The 19,300-nt window shown below is 33.5% G+C and overlaps 1 protein-coding gene across 1 annotated transcript; it reads right to left on the minus strand.

The window, feature by feature from the left end:
* Window positions 1–16,945: 16,945 nt before the first annotated feature.
* LOC114180487 lies at window positions 16,946–17,461 on the minus strand. The gene has a single exon (XM_028066801.1). It carries the CDS (start codon window positions 17,459–17,461, stop codon window positions 16,946–16,948), a length of 516 nt encoding a protein of 171 aa, XP_027922602.1.
* Between the last annotated feature and the right edge of the window lie 1,839 nt (window positions 17,462–19,300).

The following is a 19,300-nucleotide window of genomic DNA, read 5'->3' on the forward strand; positions in this document are numbered from 1 at the left end:
CAACGCCTTTATATGTTGACAATACAAGTGCCATTCAAATTATTGCAAATCTAGTGTTTCATGAACACATCAAGCATATTGAAGTAGATTGTCACTCTATTCATGAAGCTTATGATGATCATATTATTTCACTCCTTCATGTCACTACTCAACTTGAAGTTGCAAATATTTTTACCAAGGTTGTTCCTTGCCGGCGTCCTTAGTTTCTTGTTAGAAAATTGATGTTGTTTGACCAAGACCTATCAATTTGAGGGGATGTCAATCACGAATTAATTTGTCTCCTGCAATATTTTGATATGATTTCCTAAAATAAGCTAGGAAATCATAGAGTGATTTGTTTTTCCTAATTTCATTTTTATAGGATATTTTATAATTATGAGTATATTTTGATATGATTTCTTAGGAATAAACAAGAAAATCATAGATTGATTTGTTCTCCTAAATTTCAAATTATATGATATTTTGTATTTATGAGTAATAATTATTGTAAATATTCCTAGTATAAAGTCATTTTCCATAACATTAGCTTCTCTTACATGGATATTCAAATGTTTAAATTAACCCTTTAACCTTCATTTTAAACTTTATGCATCTTCCCACACGTTCCTCTTAAAAAAAAAAAAGAAAACTTCAAAAAGACTTCCCGTTCTCCTTAAGAAAACTCCTCACATTTCACTTTCTAATAACTAAAAAGCTCTACATTTGAGTGTCATACCACTGTCCCAACTAATTTATTTATAGTAAAACTCTTAGCAAAAAATTTAGTTATCCCCTAAAAGAATATTAACTAAATAAACAGTTTAAATATATAATTATGAAATCTAATTCGGTTTTTGCATCTTATAATCAATTTATCTTTTACATAATTTGTTTAATATCTTCTTACTAATTAATAATTATCACTTAGCAATATCTAAGAATATCCTTTTGTTCAAAAATAATTATTAGACTCAATTATCTTTTACTTAAAATATCTATTTATCTTTTAATTATTTTAATTTTTTAGAATCTTTTCTATTATTAATTAAAGAGAAACAATTTATTTATCACGACTTTCTTAATTAGCTTAAAAAAGGCTGAAATTTTCAAATGTTTTAGGTGTGCATGCCTTTCTATTTTTTATTTTATTTTATGTCCTAAGAAGTAATTAAGGGAATACTTAGTCTTCTTTTACGAGTTACATTTTTAAAATTCATAGTTATTAAAAAGTATTTATAAATAGAGAGAATCAATAAAATAAAAAAAAATAATTAAATGAAAAAAATACTAAATAATATGAACTACTGCTTAAATTTAATTCGTACCATTTTTAGATTTTTGTCCGCTCGTAACTTGTTCATACCATATATAGTTGTTAAACTTTTTATTTTAGTATGATTTAATCTCAATTTTATCGAATTACTCATCATGTTTAGAATGAGAAATAAATTCGTTATGATGAAGATTTCCGGTATTTTTTCGTCCACAAAAAATCACACGAGAAGGGTTTGTAGTTTTCTCGAGAAGATATTGGATGAAGGCTTGTAGTTTTTTGTACAAAAAATTGCATGTTGAATAATAATATTTTATTGAGTATTGGTGGATGTAGGCTTATGTTTGAAGAGATTATTTTACTATTGTGTGATTCTCAACAACCTTTCATTTACCAAGTAATATAAAACACGCATCTTCTTAATTTTCTTAGATTTTCAAAGTATTTTCTATCTTATTATACTCACACATTTTTTTTCCTTTGTGCAATTTTGTTGAATGGTGTATCAAATCATTTATAAGATACACATTTTATCATTTTTACTTCTTTTTAATACTTATTTTTCCATGTAGAATATTTTTTAATGATTTTTTATATAATACTTTTTTATTTGAATTATTTTTAGTTTAATTTTTTTCTATGTGTACTTTCATTTAAGTACTGTATTATCACTAACACAAAACAACTTACCACGTCATTGAATTTATGTCACATGTAGGCAACAAACGTAAAAAAACACACGGTGGAATTTTGGGAATTAAATGGTTAATATTGACGTCTGACTTGTAATATGGATGTAGCCTCAAGTTGAAGTGAACCATTATAAATATGTTGTGTGCATTTTCTCTATCCCTACACTTTTAGTTTAATTAGTTAATTTGCTTGCATTTGTATATTTGTGCACGTGGTTTTTGAATTTGTTTTCATGCTCTATTCATGCTCCCTCCTTCCCCCTTCTACAGCCAAATTACACCAACACAACTTTTTAGGAAACAAATAATCTTAAGGATTATTGATTAAGTATGTTTGATTACACTTGATTGCTATATCTAAATATTATGTTTGAATTATCTCCTTTAACAAATTCAAGTATGAACATTGAAAAGATTAAATCATATATTTTTAAAACAAGATTTATCTATCATAAAGTTAGAATATACAACTTAAGATTTCTACATGAAGGCATTGCAAGATCAAAGCATGCCTTATATACAAGCAGTGATCAAGATTTCAAAAGATATATAGAAAGATTAAGTTAAAAATTGATCAACACATCAACTTTTATTTTTGGATCTTAATTGCATACATTGTGTCTTTTGTTGAGTTGAGAGAAAACTTTGTAATTCTTCACATTGTGAAGCTTTCCCATGTGAGCTTTAACTATGCTCTTAGTGAGAGTTTTTTTTTTTCGTTCCTTGAGAATTGTTAATCTTATGAAAGAATATGGGGTAATCTGGTGAGGTTTTGCATACTCGTTGTATTCAATTTTGTTGATCAGTGGGACCTCTTAAGTTGTGTGCTTAAAAAAGAATTGGATGTAGCTCGTGTGTTTTGGGTGAATTAGTATAAAATCCCTTATGTATTCTTGGAGAATTAGACAGTCTAATTTAGTGTTGTAGACAAAAAAAATTCTACAAGCTCTATCCAACCCCTTTTTAGAGCCCACTTATTCTATCATAATTATACTTGTACTAAAATACTGACTTTATGTATTTATATGACAAGTTTCATATAATGCATTGTAAACATAATTATTCCAAGAAAGGAGATAATTGACATTATCATGTTTTTTTTTAGTTCATTTTATGTTTTATTGTGATTTTATTTGATATTTCAGGTTTTATTCAATAAAAGTGAAAAGATAAAGGGCAAATAAGGGGAAATCTTGGAGATTGTAGGAGTTGATAAGTGTGATAATTACCTATTATTTACACTTATTAGAACCTCTTAATTGTCTTTTATTCATGTGTTCTATGTTAATTCCATGAAAGAATTTAGGACTTTGTAATTATTCTTCAAAGGCAGGTTTAGTTTGTTGTTTATGAACTTTTGTAGGAAAAATGGAAGATTGAAGAAGAATAACTAGCAACTGCTTGAATTCGCTCACCCATCAAGTAAGATGTGCTCACCCAGCGAGGAAGACTTGTTCGCCCAATGAGAAGGACTTCTGGCCCAGCGAGAAATCACCTTTTGGACAAACATTGAAAGTGTCGAGACTCGAGGAAAAACTCAGTTTTGGTAAAGGGAACACTACTGGAACTCAAGATAGAGGTTGAGGCACTTTTTAGGGCTCAAAGAATTCATATTTCTTCATCCACTCCACAATTTCAACTCCCTTTATGTTCTAGATGTATAAGAGTAGCTAAACTCCATTTCATTGGGGTTGAATGTAATGTACCTAAACTCATTGTAGTTTCTTCTTTGCAATAGAATCTCTTTCACTACTTTTGTATTCTATCTACATTATTTACGTGCATGATGGAATATCTATGTGTTTTGGTGGTATCTAATCATTGGGAAATGTTTTGGAATGTTAGACATGGATAAAACAACCTAGAGATTTGGTTCTAGACATAAACCAAAGCTCTTGGTCATTGTAGACATCTTCTTTTAATGCATCTTTTTGTGTTTAAATATCTAAAGGATTAGTATTTCTACATAATAGCTTAGAACTTGCCTCTAAGGGATTAGTGCTTGAGTACCTTTGATGTAAAAGCTTGATTATATTAAAATATATATTGTTGAGATGATTGCTTAAAGTTTTGGTCATGAAATCCAACCCCAAATGAGTCTTTGCCCTAATTATTTTATGACTTTCCAGTTTAGAAATATTTTATGCTTTCACTTGTTTCAAATCAATCTATGTTCATATTCATTGCCTAAATTAGTGAGTACGCATAGTTAACTAAACAAACGCAACTCCCTTGGGAAAACGATAACTGGGTCTTATCGGTTACTACTTGCGCGACTTGGTACACTTGCCAAAGTCTTAATAGAAGATTATCAACATAATGAGTGGAATATTGAATAATCAAAGATTATAAAAAATATCAGTTATCCACAAAGTTGGTTACGTAACTACATGTTAGAAGAATTGAAGAGTAAATTGAATATATGGAGTTCTAGTTGATAAAAAAAGATATATCCAACAGGAAATTCTAGTACAAGTTTTTTTGCCATCCGCCCAGTGAAGGACTAATTTCCCAGCGAATCATGCTTAATTCGTCCAGCGAGCTGTGCATTTCAAAAATCTATAAATTGAGGGCTTGATAGAGGTTAAAACACACATTTGGAGAGAAAAAAAACTTGATATCTATACATTTGAAGGTAGAAGGGCATTGCAAACGCTGAAGACATTCAATTTCATCATTAATTTAGTGTTCAGTATGTTTAGGAGTAACTAACTCTCTCTTTCATGGGGGTTGGTGTAATGTATTCTTAATTCTTTGTGAATTCTTCATTCAATATTATTATTTTCCATAATCTCTTATATTTTTTCTTATTTTAACTACATAGTCTATGAATTTTCCACATTCGGGAGCACCAACTAATCTGAAAGATAGTTTGGGAAACCAAATTATGATCTTCAACTTGCATATTCTAGATATTGTGCATATTCTAGATATTGTGCATATTGGGGAGTACCGGTTGATCCAAAAGATTGTTTGAAAAACCTGAGTAGGATAAAACAACTATTGATTTCACATGCTAGACATAGATGTGATCATTGATTATTCTTAATGATCAACATATTGGTCATTAATCTAAATGAAATAGTAAGAATTGTTAGACATAAAGGTTTTATTATTCTAGTTTAAGCTTGTGTGACAAAATCAAGGCTTGTTAAAAATGATGAGCGTGAGAGACGGAAACAAAAATGTATTATTTGTTGTTTTTACTTAGAATGGAACCGTGAATCCCAATCCCGATGAACTTTTTATATTATATTTTCTCAATCAATCTATTTGTTTTCATTGTGCCAATTTCTGTTTATTCTTTACATTTAATTCTAAATTTATCTTTTATCTAAACAAAATTTGTTTTGTTATCCTCACCATTTATCAGTAATTAACCAATTAATTTAAACCACGTTAGTCTGTGTGGGATACGACGATATATGGACTTTTCCACTATATTACTTGTATGATTTGGTATACTTGCCAATCACGTAACAAGTTTTTAGCGCTATTATCGGAGACTAAACTTTGGTTTAATTTAATTGTGTTTGTTTTCCGATTTGGGTTATATATTTATTTCAAAAAGTTGTTTTTTCACTATTTAATGTGTTTCTTCTAGTTTTCTTAATTGTGCATGAGACGTAGGTTTCCGGCTAATTAATTACTCGATGATTTGGAGATTGAAAGAATAGCTCGGAGAAACAAGATCATAAGGAGAAGATTGTTCAAGGAAGCATGTCAAGATTCCTTCATAATAGTAGAAAGTACAACGAATTTCTTTGATCACGCACATATCCAACCATTTGATTAGGAAGAAGAGATGGATATGGCTAGAGTAGGTGAAGGACAACATACTTTGGGAGACTATACAACATTTTCAAGTCTACTAAATTTTAACAGCATAGCCAGGCTAACCATAGTTGCAACAAACATGGAAATGAAGCCTACCCTTATTCATTTGGTGTAGAATAATCAATTTCATGGTTTATCTCATGAAAATCCACATAATCCCTTGGCCACATTCCCAATTTGCAGCATAATGAAAATAAACTAAGTACCTGATAATGATATTCGTTTGAGTGTGTTTCCTTTTTCCTTAGTAGGGAATGCAAAGGTATGGTTGCACTCTTTCCCTGAAAAATAGCCTAATTGAATGGGATGATTTGGTACAAAAATCTCTTCAAAAAATTTTCCCTCAGTCTAAGGTTAATTAGGGAAAGCAAGAGATAACATCATTCCAACAAGACTATGAAGAATCAATGAACCAATCCTGGGAACGATTCAAAGGGCTTTTGAAGAAGACGTCAATGCATGGTTATAGGGATTTACCTTATCACATGAGTGGAATATAGTCCATGTTATATAACTTTGCTTTAATGACATACTTAGTGAAGGTAATGTGATAGGTGCATATTTTTTATTCTAATTCAACATATGTATCTTTTGGAAGTAGAGTATAGTGTCTTTAGTAATTGATGTCAATAATATTATGACATGAGATATAGCTAATGGACTAATAGTTAAATACTTAGTTACAATGTTTTATTAAAGGAATGAATTGAAATTGTATCCATTAAATATATAAATGATATATGATTTTAATATATGTATGATTTAATATATATATATATATATATATATATATATATATATATATATAGATTGAGTCTTGAATCTTTGGATTAATCTGTTTTGAGATTCTTGATTTCTATTTTGATTTCTAATTTTGTTTTCCAATTTGTGTTTTATGTTTTTCAATCTTTAAATCCCCATATTTATTTGGACAAGAAGAGTGATGGAAATGATTTAGATAATCATATTATCTTTAATTTTACAGATGATGGTGAAAATGAATACGCTCTTGATTTTGTCCGAGTTTTAAATGTTGTGTATTGATCCTGAAATTCCTCTTGATTACTTTTTCTAGGCATATAATAATATTTTTGTGTGACTATGTTGTTGAGTTAATGTCACATTGTTTCCTCTTGATTTTTCAAGACTTAAATTGTTTTTCTCTTGAGTTTTTTTTAGTAGTTATCTATTGTTTTCTTAACCGCGGTTATTTTTAACTTTTGCCTTCGGGTTTGCACCCAAGACATATGCAGGCGAGGTAAAAAGACAGTTTTTTATTCCTCATTATGAACTAAGGCATATTTTAGTGTTACTGTCTCGGTTCCCTCCACAACTGGAGCCTAATGGGCATCAAAAATAAAAAAAATTAAATGTACTTTCTGCCTCGAGTTTGGTCCAACCGAGGCAGAAAGCGAGATTTACTACCTCGGTTATGTCCCAACTGTAAGACCCACAAAATTTAATTAATTAAATAATTAATTAATTAATAAATGCGGGTAGTGGGAGTCTTTATGACATTGCATGTTGACTTGTATGACGTGGAATAGAACTAGTTTAAAAGGTTGAAGAATGATAATAAAATCCTAGATTTATAGGAATTATCATGAAACATGAATTGGTTGAATGGTGATGCATTGGCTTGGTAATTGCATGGATGTGTGTTTGAACCTTAGTATACACAAATTAAGCTTTCTTTTTGCTAAAGCATTTTGGCATGAATGAGAAAGGTAAGGAACCCTAGCCGTCAGAAAGGGGCAGCCAAGGGGAATGGAAAACCACCAAGGAACAACCATTGAATGACAATTAAACATAATTTTAATGTCATTTTTGTTTTTCTAGTAATTAGGATTAAATAAGTGAGTTAGGGGGGGAGAGACACTAGAGAGAAAAGAGAATAGCAGTATCTATACACTTGAGGAGGAGATTTTGAAGAGCCAAGGGTGGAGTTAGAAGCTTATTGACGTGTGGAAGAGGAGTGGATTGTTTGCTATCACCAAGGTTCCAAGCTTTTATAATTGGAAGCAAGGAGTACTAGGTTAGGGGAGTTGGACTCCGTTATTCTAATTCATGTTATTATTCTTACATGATTGAATGATTGTTTGAAAGCTTGAACTGTGATAAATCTGTGTAAATTCATATTTCTGGAAAATTTCCAGAAACCGCCTGACAGACCTTCAAAGCTGCCAGGTGACTCATCCTCTTTTCTATGTAATTCTGGGCACCCGAGAGGAACTATCTGGCGGCCCAGTTCATGCCGCCAGGTGATGCATGTTCTGCAACCCAGTTCTCGGGGTTTTTGTATGATTCGTTTAACGGCGATAAACACCTGCCAGGCGACGCGAGCAATGTGGCTCGATTTTCATTGTTTTGGTGATTCTGGGTGATTTTAATCAGAGGGACATATAACTCTAACTATGAGTGAATACTAGATGAAATTGGTTGATTGAATTTTGCAGCGATTTAAGGTAATTGAGTAAATAACGATAAAGATACATTTTTAGGGTGTGGAAGAGATTGGAATACTGCGTCTGTATGACCCGAGAAATTTAAATAATTAAATAAATAATTATTTAATAAATGCGGGTAGTAGAAGCCTTTATGACATTTTGTAACATCCCTAAGGAATGTTACTTAATTAAATAAATAAATATAGAAAAAGGAAGTTCAAACGTCGCAATATTATTATTCCCAAACACGGGAAATTTAAAATGCTTAAACATCACGCCAAAACTATAAACAGTAGTAGTAAAATCATTACAATTTCCAAAATCCATTAACATAAATGAATACAAAATAAAAATCCCTAGCTCTAATCCCAGCTAGCCCTCACTCCGTCGCTTGAGCATCCTCAGCATCACCTATATCATCATCTGCTCCCGTGTAACGAATCACACGATCATCGCCAATCACAAACAAAAAGGGTGAGCTGATAAAATTAGAAATATTATATAAATTAACAAAATATATAAATGAGACACCTATCTTATTCATTCTACTTAGTTCTTGGCCAAGACCTTAATCCCCAAGGCTTTTCAACCTTCATAACACACAAGTAGTTAGTCTTAGACTCAGGATTTATGATGCTCACACGAACCTGCCCGCTTGTGGTCTTGCCTCTACGAACCTCCCCGCTCATAGTCCTACTCTACGAACCTCCCCGCTCGTAGACCTGCTCTACGGACCTACTTGCCCATAGTCCAACATATGTGATCCGCCAGCTACATACCTCCTCGCACGCAACATCTCTCAAGTGTGAGCACGAAATATATGAACCTACCTCGCTCGTATCCTCACACGAGAGTAACTGGATATGAATCTCCCCACTCATATCATCATATGTCCACCACCATTCATGAACCTACCCGCTCATGGCACAACATCTCCTGATCCAAGTATAGCATCTATGCTTAAAAACAACACACGCAAGTCATAAATACCTGCAACATTATCGCCTGGCGCGACCTGAGAGCTGCCAAGAGAAACTTGCGCAGACCGCCTGGCGGTTTCCCCCTTGCCGCCAGGCGCCAAGCTCCAAACAAACCCACTATTTCAAGGTCTGTCACCTAGCGAAACACACCTTGCCGCCAAGCGCCACGCGATGCAGGACTGTCTCTAGGAATCCTATCGCCTGGCGCACTCTCTCGTGCCGCTAGGTGCGATATCAGTAGCGCTGTTTACTGGTCTTGGCACTCAAGTTTGGTAATTTCTTAATACAAAATACTACCACAATTATCACTATACCCTCTCTTCTCAGGTATTATGCTAATCACTCAGCCATACCAAAATCAGTCCATTACTCTTAGCTCACCTTGATATATTCATTTGTTCTAGACCCATGACTCACCAAGTTCTCTAATCTTGGCTAATCTTGGCTAATAGTTTTCTAAAATTGGGCAATTTTCTTATACTGCATTGTCAATAATGTCAACTCTTTTAGTCGATCCTTTGAACATTATAGTGTACCATTTAAGATTAATTTCTTACTCACTAAGGCTTGCCCATTATACATCCTAGGATACCAACCTGACAAAAATTATGCTTCCTAACACTTAGACCTGTAATTGACAGTAACTTTTCCCTTTTCTTTCAATACCATATCTTACCACTCCTCACATATGTATAACCTATCACCACTTCCCATTTACTAGTCTCATATTCCATAAATTTTCATGTCCTATCCCTCCTCCCTTCCTCACTTAATTTCATTCTAACATTCACTTTCATGGTTTCCTTTCCTTCGTTGCCAATCACTCAAATTCACAACACAACACCTGTTGCTCGTCATCGCCTAGCGGCCAATAAGGAGCCGCCAAGCTGCTCACCAAAACCTGGCCAAAAACTCGCATTTCTGCAAACACACAAGGAAAACTAGATTTCCCATAATTTGATCTAGACTCCCATTTTACCATAATCAAATAACCCCTCGCAATTTATCAATTTGACTCCCAATCTTATTACTCCTTTCGCACCATAAGGTTTCCCCATACATTATTATATACCCTGAAACCCAACATTCAATTTCTTTCTTAGGTTGAATCATAATTCATCTCATCTTCATTCCCATTGGGAATTCAAAATCACACGAGCAGTAAGGAATTCATGGTATTTTTGAAACCTCACAAATATAGACATCATTGAAAGATCAATACACCACGAAATATACAGTTTTGCAATCAAACGGTGATAGAACAATGCACATCGCATGGCAGTTCTGTCTCACTGCCAGGCAGTTCATGACAGAACCCAAAATTTGGGTAAAAATTGACGTGCCGCCTAGCGACACCTTCATGCCCGCCAGGCAGTTTTTGGGCGAAAACCCAGAATTTTGCGAGAACAACGTAATTCAATAAGGGGGTTCATGCAATTCAATTCATACAATCACAGTACATTAGTCACGAATCAAAACAATTAAAAATAGCTCCCCTAACTTGGAATTCGCGCCCCAATTGGTCCTCTAACCCAAAACTCTCTTAGCTTTTGCTTTCCTTCCAATAGTTTCCAGCCCTCTAAGCTGCTTCTCTTGGCTGCTAGGGTTCCTCAACCCTTTCATGTTTCATGATAATTCCTATAATTTTAGGATTACATTATCACTAACCACATCCAAACATAACATTTAAAATAATGCACTTATTAAAATAACACACAATTTAGCACACATAGGACTTGAACCCAAGTCCTCTCAACATAACTAAGTACTCTCAACCACTTGAGCTAGTACTTTTCCACGTTATAACAATATGCATTAAATGCCATAAGGGTTCCTACTACCCACATTTATTAAATAATTATTTATTTAATTATTTAAATTTCCTAGGTCTTACATAGTTGGTGGATCACATGTGTTGGACTACAGGCAGGCAGGTTCGTAGAGTAGAACTACGAGCGGGGAGGTTCGTAGAGGCAGGACTACGAGCGGGCAGGTTCGTGTGAGCATCATAAATCCTGAGTCCATGGCTTTAGGGAATTAGAGGTTGAAAAGCTTTAGGGAATTAAGGACTTGGCCAAGGTCTAATTATAATAATATAACAGGGTGTATTTATATTATTACTTGATGTGTTCTCTCTTATTATTGAGCCCACCCTTTCTGTTTGTGTTTGGCGATGATCGTGTAATTCTTTACACGGGAGCAGTTGATGATACAGGTGATGTTGTTAACGCTTGAGACGGAGAGAAGGGCTAGCTTGGGTTGAAGCTAGGAATTTGTCATTTTGCTGTTATTTTATTGCATTTTGGAAAATTGTAATAATCTTAATTACTATTATTAAATAGTTTTGGCGCGTTAATTTTATTATTGAATTTTCCCGCGTTTGGGGTAATAAAAGAGTTAATGTTTGATGTTCATTTCTTATTTCTTTAATTTTAAATAAGTAATATCTAATAAGGATGTTACAACATCTAGGATTAATGGATGTAGGAATTATCTTAAGGAAATTGTAATTACATAATTATGTTAGTATTAGAACCCTTTGGAAGTTTGATCGACGGTGGGATCGTGGGGATATTGAGAGAGATGATTTTTTGGGTTTTTTGGGGTCTTTGCAGGTGCTGGAAATTCTGGGAATTTCCCAGAGTATTATGCATCGCTTGGCAATACTGATTGAGTCGTCAAGCGCCAACACAGAATAAAAAACCTACGTGGCTATGAGGTGCATTGGAGGGTCTGGGATTTTTGTGAATCAGATTGATGCTGAATGTAGGATTGAGAAATTATATGCACAACGGTCTGGGGTGATTAAAATGAGTGCTAATGGGGGTTGGAAGAAGCATGACAGTAATAACAATGCAGTAAAGAGTCTTATTAAATTAAAGTATTTCCGAATTGAGAGGTATAGGACAATTAAAAGTTAGAGTTCCTAAGTGAAGATGCAACAGTTGGATATAAGGTATAGGTCTATTCTATGGTAAGGTTGAATTAGTGATGTGGTTATGTTGGAAGGGGGAGGGCATTTCCGTTAGTTAATAAAGAAATGATAAAAGTGAATACCTGGGATTACATATGTGACAACATTTAGGGAATGAATGTACATAAGAGAAGTTATGACAACTGAAATCATTGTTGACAATAATAAACTAGGTTTATGGTACTTTGGATTAGTGGCAATATGGGTAGTGTGTGAACAATTGCGCCTGGACCTGAACAAAAACCAGTACTGTGCAAATACTGGTGTAACGCCTGACGGTGGTGTTTGAACCGCCAAGCGATGGCTACACTCACAATGGCTACTGGAACACGTGGTGCCTAGCGGTGAGGGTCGTCCCACCAGGCGATGTATGTTAAGGTAGTGGCACTAGAGGTGTTTAGCGCCTGGCAGCACGAGGCCTCCGCTATATGGTCTGGAAGCGAATTTTGCCTAGCGGCTCTAGAGTAGCACCAAGCGATAATACAGAGGCAGGACTTGTGTTTTGTTGCTTTGGATGTGTGTGATTTACAAGGCTTTGGTGATACCTTAAAGGTCGGTTTGCTGGAGTGTTCCTTGAGTTGTGGCTCAGAACATATCCTTTGAGTTGTGGCTCGGAATGACATCTCTTGAGTTATGGCCTGGTTTGGCAGATGAACACGAGGAACTCTTGAGTTGTGGCTCGGGTTGGCAAGTGTTACTGGTGTGAGTGTGCGAGTTGTGGCTCGTACGGATGGGTCCAAATAGATTGCCCTCCTCAATATTAAGCTAACGAGTTTAGTAGTCTTGGGACGTTACGAACTATGTTTGTATTGGGAACTCCACCTGGCATTACGGAGTATGGTCCGTAGCAGGTTTTTCGCACATGTTCTACAAGTTGTTTCTTGTAGGTGTGGCAGTAAGACATCTTGAGGTATTCATCAAAGATATAGAGAATGTATGACATGGTGGTGGCCATGTTGTGTGGAATCAAATGATAGGGGTTCCTTTTATGTGTGTGCATATATTTGAACTGTATGTATGTATAAGTTTTATACTGTTTGCTCACTCTATCTACTTGTGTTTAGCGATGATCTTGTATTCTGTTACACGTGAGCATATGATGTTGTAGGGGGATCTGGTGAGGCATAGAGCCAAAGTGTGGGCTATCTTGGGAATTTTCTACCGAGTTTATTATTTTATGGAATGTAAAGACTTTGTAATCATTTGGATTATTGAACTTGGTTATTGTATTGGAGTTTCATAAATTATGGGTTTGATTTATTTTACGATATAATAAAATTTAAAATTTCCCGTGTTTTTAAGAAATGAAGTATAATAAATGAGGTTTTCATCATAATTCTTTATTTTATTATTTAAATTAGTAATATCCGTTCGGGATGTTACACCAACTGAGGCATATTAGTTATTAAAAAAATTATGATAATTTTTCATAATTTCAAAAATCAAACAAAGTATATTGCATAGTTTATCATCATTAATCCCATCTTTAAAAGCAAAGTATTTTCCATCATCAACAATCTCATCTTTACGAGCTTCAAAAAATTTACACACTTAATTTCTATCGAAATACAAACCAAATTTCTATCATACATCATCACAATCTCAAATTCAAGATTGAAAACTCAAGAACATACAAAATAACGCAAAAAAGAAGAAGAATAGAGGCAAAACAAAAATGAAACAAAACATAAAAATGAATCATACAAAGGGGCAGGATTCACAACAACAATAGAGGAGCCACAAGAACAACCTGTTCGATGGCCAACCAACACAATGGAGGGGTGAACGGAGTGGCTGGCGTGCTCTTTCTACTAGAATCAACATCTTTTGTTCGTAGAAACAAAGGTTGAAGATGTTGAAATAGTGAAGCGATTTGGTTTTTTTAACCCTAACTAGTTTTACTACCTCGGTTGATTTGAAATCAAGGCATAAACACTCAAGCCTCAATTAAACGCTAAATCGAGTCATATTCTCACAAAAATAATAAAAAAGAGTGCCACGCTAGAAAAGTGACTGCCACTCATAGGCCTCGGGTGATATTTGACCGTAACATAAGGCCTTTTATGCCTCAATTTAGTGAGACTCAAGGCATAAAACTGTCATCAATTCAAAAAACTTAAAACAACGAGAATTTTAAAAGTTTTGGGAGTGTTACTGTCTTGGTTGTGATTATAACCGAGGCATAAAAGTTATGTAATTATCATTTATTAAAAGCTTAGGAGTTGTCGATGTTTATTAAAAGTTATAAAGTATAAATTTCATTTTATTAAAAATTTAAAAAAGTAAATATTTTATCTAAAGTTAAAATGTATGCAAGATCGATTTAGCGTAATTAGTTATAACTTTTTCTTGATATTATACGATGTTGCATATATCATTGTCTATATGTTAGATTCTAATATTTTTAAGGAAAATTATCTTTTTGACAAAAGTTATCATTTTCCTATTTTTAAAAGGTTTTAGATCCTAAATATTTATAAAAATGTAATATGGCAGAGGTATTAAGTGAGTGATGATGTCAAGTAAAGTGAGGTTAGGTAAAGATACATAATATAACCATATATAAGGCACTTAACAGTGCAGATTTTGTTGGCTAACGGTATACCATCAATCATTATCTTATTATGTTTTTCATCAAAGAAAAAAAAACACTACGAAAGTTTTATATTGTTTGTGGTGTCCGAAAGGTCAAAAACAAAAAGATTTTATGAATGCATGCAACAAAATAGGAGTCAGCTAAAAATGTTAGACAAGAGAATATTAGGTGGGGCATGGGCTTTTGAAAGGGACTTGCATCTGCTTTCTTAGACAAGAGAATATTAGGTACGATATAGATATTATATATTTTTAAATTAAATTTAGAATTATATCCATGTAATCAATTTCAGCAATAAAAAATCGTCCCTCATGTCTGTCATAATTATGGAGAAAATACATAAAAAAAATGCATCTAACTTTGTCTATTCAACAAATTAGAACAGAAATATTTTTAACGGAGAAAGAATATAGAGAATCAGGAAAATGTTTAACATAATTAATGAAGAGAGAAAAAATTATTTCATGAACGAATATATATATATATATATATATATATATATATATATATAATTGATTATAGTTATGTATTATTTAAATTATATATTTTTATATTATTTTTGGGCGCTTCAATCTATCGCAAAATGGAGTAGATGTTTATTTTATATAATTGATAAAATTAACTTACTTAATCACATGCACTTGAGCTAAAATGTTATAGCTAGATTTATGCTTATTGTGAAACTACTCTATCATTTTTCTTTTTTTTTCTAGAAATTTTTCTCTACTTTCTCTTTAATTTATTTTTATAAACTTGAATTAAGGATTATTTTCAATCAATTAAAGTTTCAAACAAAGTAAGCTTTGGTAAAGGTTGTTTATTTTCTTCATATATATATATATATATATATATATATATATATATATATATATATATATATAAATAAAACAATAAATGAAGTTTATTATTTTTCAAACAAATAAGAAACACAAAGCATGCATAAATGGTTTTACTTAGAAGGACTACACGATAAAAGAGTGAGAATTTATGAAGAAGTGATAGATGCATTAGTTGGACAAACTTGATATCATCAAATGACTCCAATACAACATTGAATGCCTAGAAGACCATCTACCCTTAAAGAGCAGTCTCGTAAAATTTGAGTTACACGTCTTTGATAGAAAATTTTGACAATGAAAAATGTAGAAGCATTGGGTAAGAATGAATCTTTGTGACACCTATGAATAGAAACTTGCCATGCACATTAAAAATTGATGAAAAAACTATGAACAAACTATTAATGTGCATATGTTGGCGCATTATTTCATTCTTTTAAAGCTTCTAAGTGCTTAGATACGTCATCTTCTAAACAACTTATTAAAAAAATAGGTTCTTGCCCGTATATCCTTCAAGCGTGAGAAGTTATCTATTAAAACAAGAAGTGATTGTATTTTCATAATCACTCAGTTGAGTGTGAACATTATAAACAAATTTTGTTTGTTACATAACTTGTAGATGTTTTGTGTACTTTGTTTAAGAGACCTCATATATTTGTAGGGCCGGGCAAAATAAACCAAACTGCACTGAACTACCAAAAACTGCACTGAACTAAAAAACAGTTCGCATGAACTGCACTAAACTGAAAAACAGTTCAAACGAACTGAACTGAACTGTTTTTCTAAAAAATAAACTGGACTAAATTACACTGGACTGAACTGCACTGCACTATAATATGAACTGAGCTGAACTGTTATAAACTATAATATGAACTGGACTGCACTGGACTGAACTGCACTGCACTATAATATGAACTGCACTACACTGTTATACATCTTAATACATCTTCAATCATCTAAATTAATTGCACTTGAAGGTCCCACTTCATTTTGAGAAGTTATATCTACAAAAAATAAAAATAAAATTTAGGCTTTCATATAAAGTATCAACTAAAAAGTATATAAAGTTTTCATATAAACTCACATTGCTCAAATTCATCAAGCTCTTTAGGATCCTCATTAAAAAGTATAGAGAAAGGTGTTCCTCTTAACCAATCTTGTGTGCAAACAAGTACTTCCACTATTTTAGGCGTTAGGCAACTACGATAAGGATTAACCACCCTTCCTCCTGTACTGAATGCACACTCTAATGCTATGGTAAAGATGGGAATGACTAACACCTCTCGAGCCATGTTTGCAAGGATAGGAAATATAGTTGAGTTGACCTTCCACTAATGTAAAACATCAAACTCAACTGACTTTGTATAAGGTTCAGGATCCTCTCTCAAATATTTATCAAGCTCTGATATATAATCAAATCTATGTCTTGTAGCTCTTAGGTAGAAGCTCATGTCATGAGGATCATCATCTTCATCATCTAGTTGGGATTCTTGTTGACTACTTTGAGAACACTCCTCAACCCCTTGATATTGATCATAAAGTGTTTTTAAAGATGACAATAATTTTGATTTCAATCCACTGGCCATGCTATATTCAAATATATAGTCAATGAAGTAATTAACAAAATCCAACTTACTCCTAGGGTCAAGCACAACAGCAATCAATAATAAAATATTAATTCCATTGGGATTTCTCCAATATTTGTCATACTTACCCTTCATCCTCATTGCCATTGATCTTATACTCACATCACTATTCTCAGAATATTGTCGAATCTTTTTACGAATTCCAAACACTTCCTTCATATACATATGACTAATGACGTAAGAAGAACCAGAAATGCGCATGGTAGAGTCATAAAACATCTTTAAGAACGGTAGAACAGACCTCGTATATTCCCAATCCTCTTATAGTGGCACACCACTACTTTTGGCCATTTCAGCACCAAATTTCTTATCTTGCATATCTAGCAAGACAAAGGCATCTTTGTACTTCAAACTTGCCTCTAACATTAGATAAGTTGAATTCCATCTGGTTTCAACATCAAGGCAAACAAGACCTTTATAAGAAATTCCCTCTTGTTCAACACAAGCCTTGAATCTAGCAAATCGAGCTGGAGAAGATTTCACATATTTAACTACACTTCGAATTTTTGAAATTGAATCTCTTATCTCTTTTAACCCATCCTTCACAATCAAACTTAATATATGTGTGCAACAACGCATATGAACATATTCTCCTTTTAAGCAAGACAATTCCATGATAACATCCTTCTTTTGAGGTATTGGACCCCAACATCATTTGATGTAGCATTATCCACAGTGACACTAAGGACTCGCTTCAACTCCCAGTTATTCAAACAAGCCTCAACATGTTTAGCAATGAGCTCCCCTGAATGACCTGTTGTTTGAGAAAAATTCAAAATTTTCTTATGCAGCTTCCAATCTTCATCAATAAAGTGAGCTGTTAAACTCATGTAGTTTAGGTTTTGGATTGAATTCCATGTGTCTGTAGTTAAGCAAACTCTCCCACACTGCTTTGATAGAAAAATTTTCAACTTTTCTTTTTCCTCTTCATAGAGTTCCCACATTTCACGCCTCAATGTAGTGCGGGATGGGACCTCAAACCGTGGCTGCAAGGATTGTACAAAGTCATAGAAGTCTTCATCTTCCACAAATCGAAAAGGAAGCTCGGACTTCACAAACATTTTCACCAACTTCATTCGAGATGCATTTTGGTCAAACTTAGAAATAGTTGGTGAAGGGCCAACACTAGCCCCTTCTGTAGTTGATGATGACAATTTTTTCCTTTTGAATGCTTCTCTATTAGGATTTTCCTTGCATCTTATCAAATGATTCCTCATCCCACTTGTTCCAGCCAAATATTTAATAAAATCACCACAATAATTGCATTTAGCCTTCTTCTCAGAATAAGGATTTTGTTTGGTAAAATGCCCCTACACATCTAACCGACCTTTACTATGCTCAGTTGATGATGTAGCCATTCAAGGAGGTAAAGGATCAATCCCAGAAGTAGTTGGTGTGAGAGTGTCGATGGTTTCTGGCAATGTAAAATCCATTTATTCCTCTTTTTCTCTGTTTCTTTGCCTCTGTTTTAGCCTCTTCGCCACTTCACTCTTACCTTTTTGAAGTTCTGAGCTTCTCCTACATGGAACTGAGGATCAAGACCACAAATAGCCATAGAAGTATCACAAACTGACCAAGAGCACTCATGGTATTCTCTCCTGCATAGACAATGAAAAAAATAACCTAATAAACAAACTTCATTATGTCCATCCACCAAACAAAAGAAACCAAGGTTTCACTTACTGTGGGAAAAAAACAGAGTTGAAAGGCTAAACCTGCAAACATTGTTAAAATATGGATCAGACAAAAACGAGATCACCCAGTTGAATCATGATGATGATTTGTATCAAGAAAATCACTTACCATAACAAGGTTATAATTTGTTGTCTGGGTGGACCTATGACTCATCATTGATCCTGTGTTCCAGAATCCATATAATTATCCCAATGAAAAGAAAGAAACATGTAGTCACAATTAAGAGGAGTAAACGACTACAGGAAAGCCCAACCACCAGAATAATTTTCGTGAACGGGGCCACTATCAAAGTACTGTACCAAGGAAATGTACTAACTTAGTATGCATAGAGGATCAGAATTATGA

Source organism: Vigna unguiculata, chromosome 4 (assembly GCF_004118075.2).
Source record: "Vigna unguiculata cultivar IT97K-499-35 chromosome 4, ASM411807v1, whole genome shotgun sequence".
In the NCBI taxonomy this organism is placed as follows: domain Eukaryota; kingdom Viridiplantae; phylum Streptophyta; class Magnoliopsida; order Fabales; family Fabaceae; genus Vigna; species Vigna unguiculata.

Bases quoted from the DNA above. Each gene is read 5' to 3' on its own strand.
- LOC114180487 (XM_028066801.1), bottom strand. From the start codon at position 17,461: ATGCGCATTTCTGGTTCTTCTTACGTCATTAGTCATATGTATATGAAG.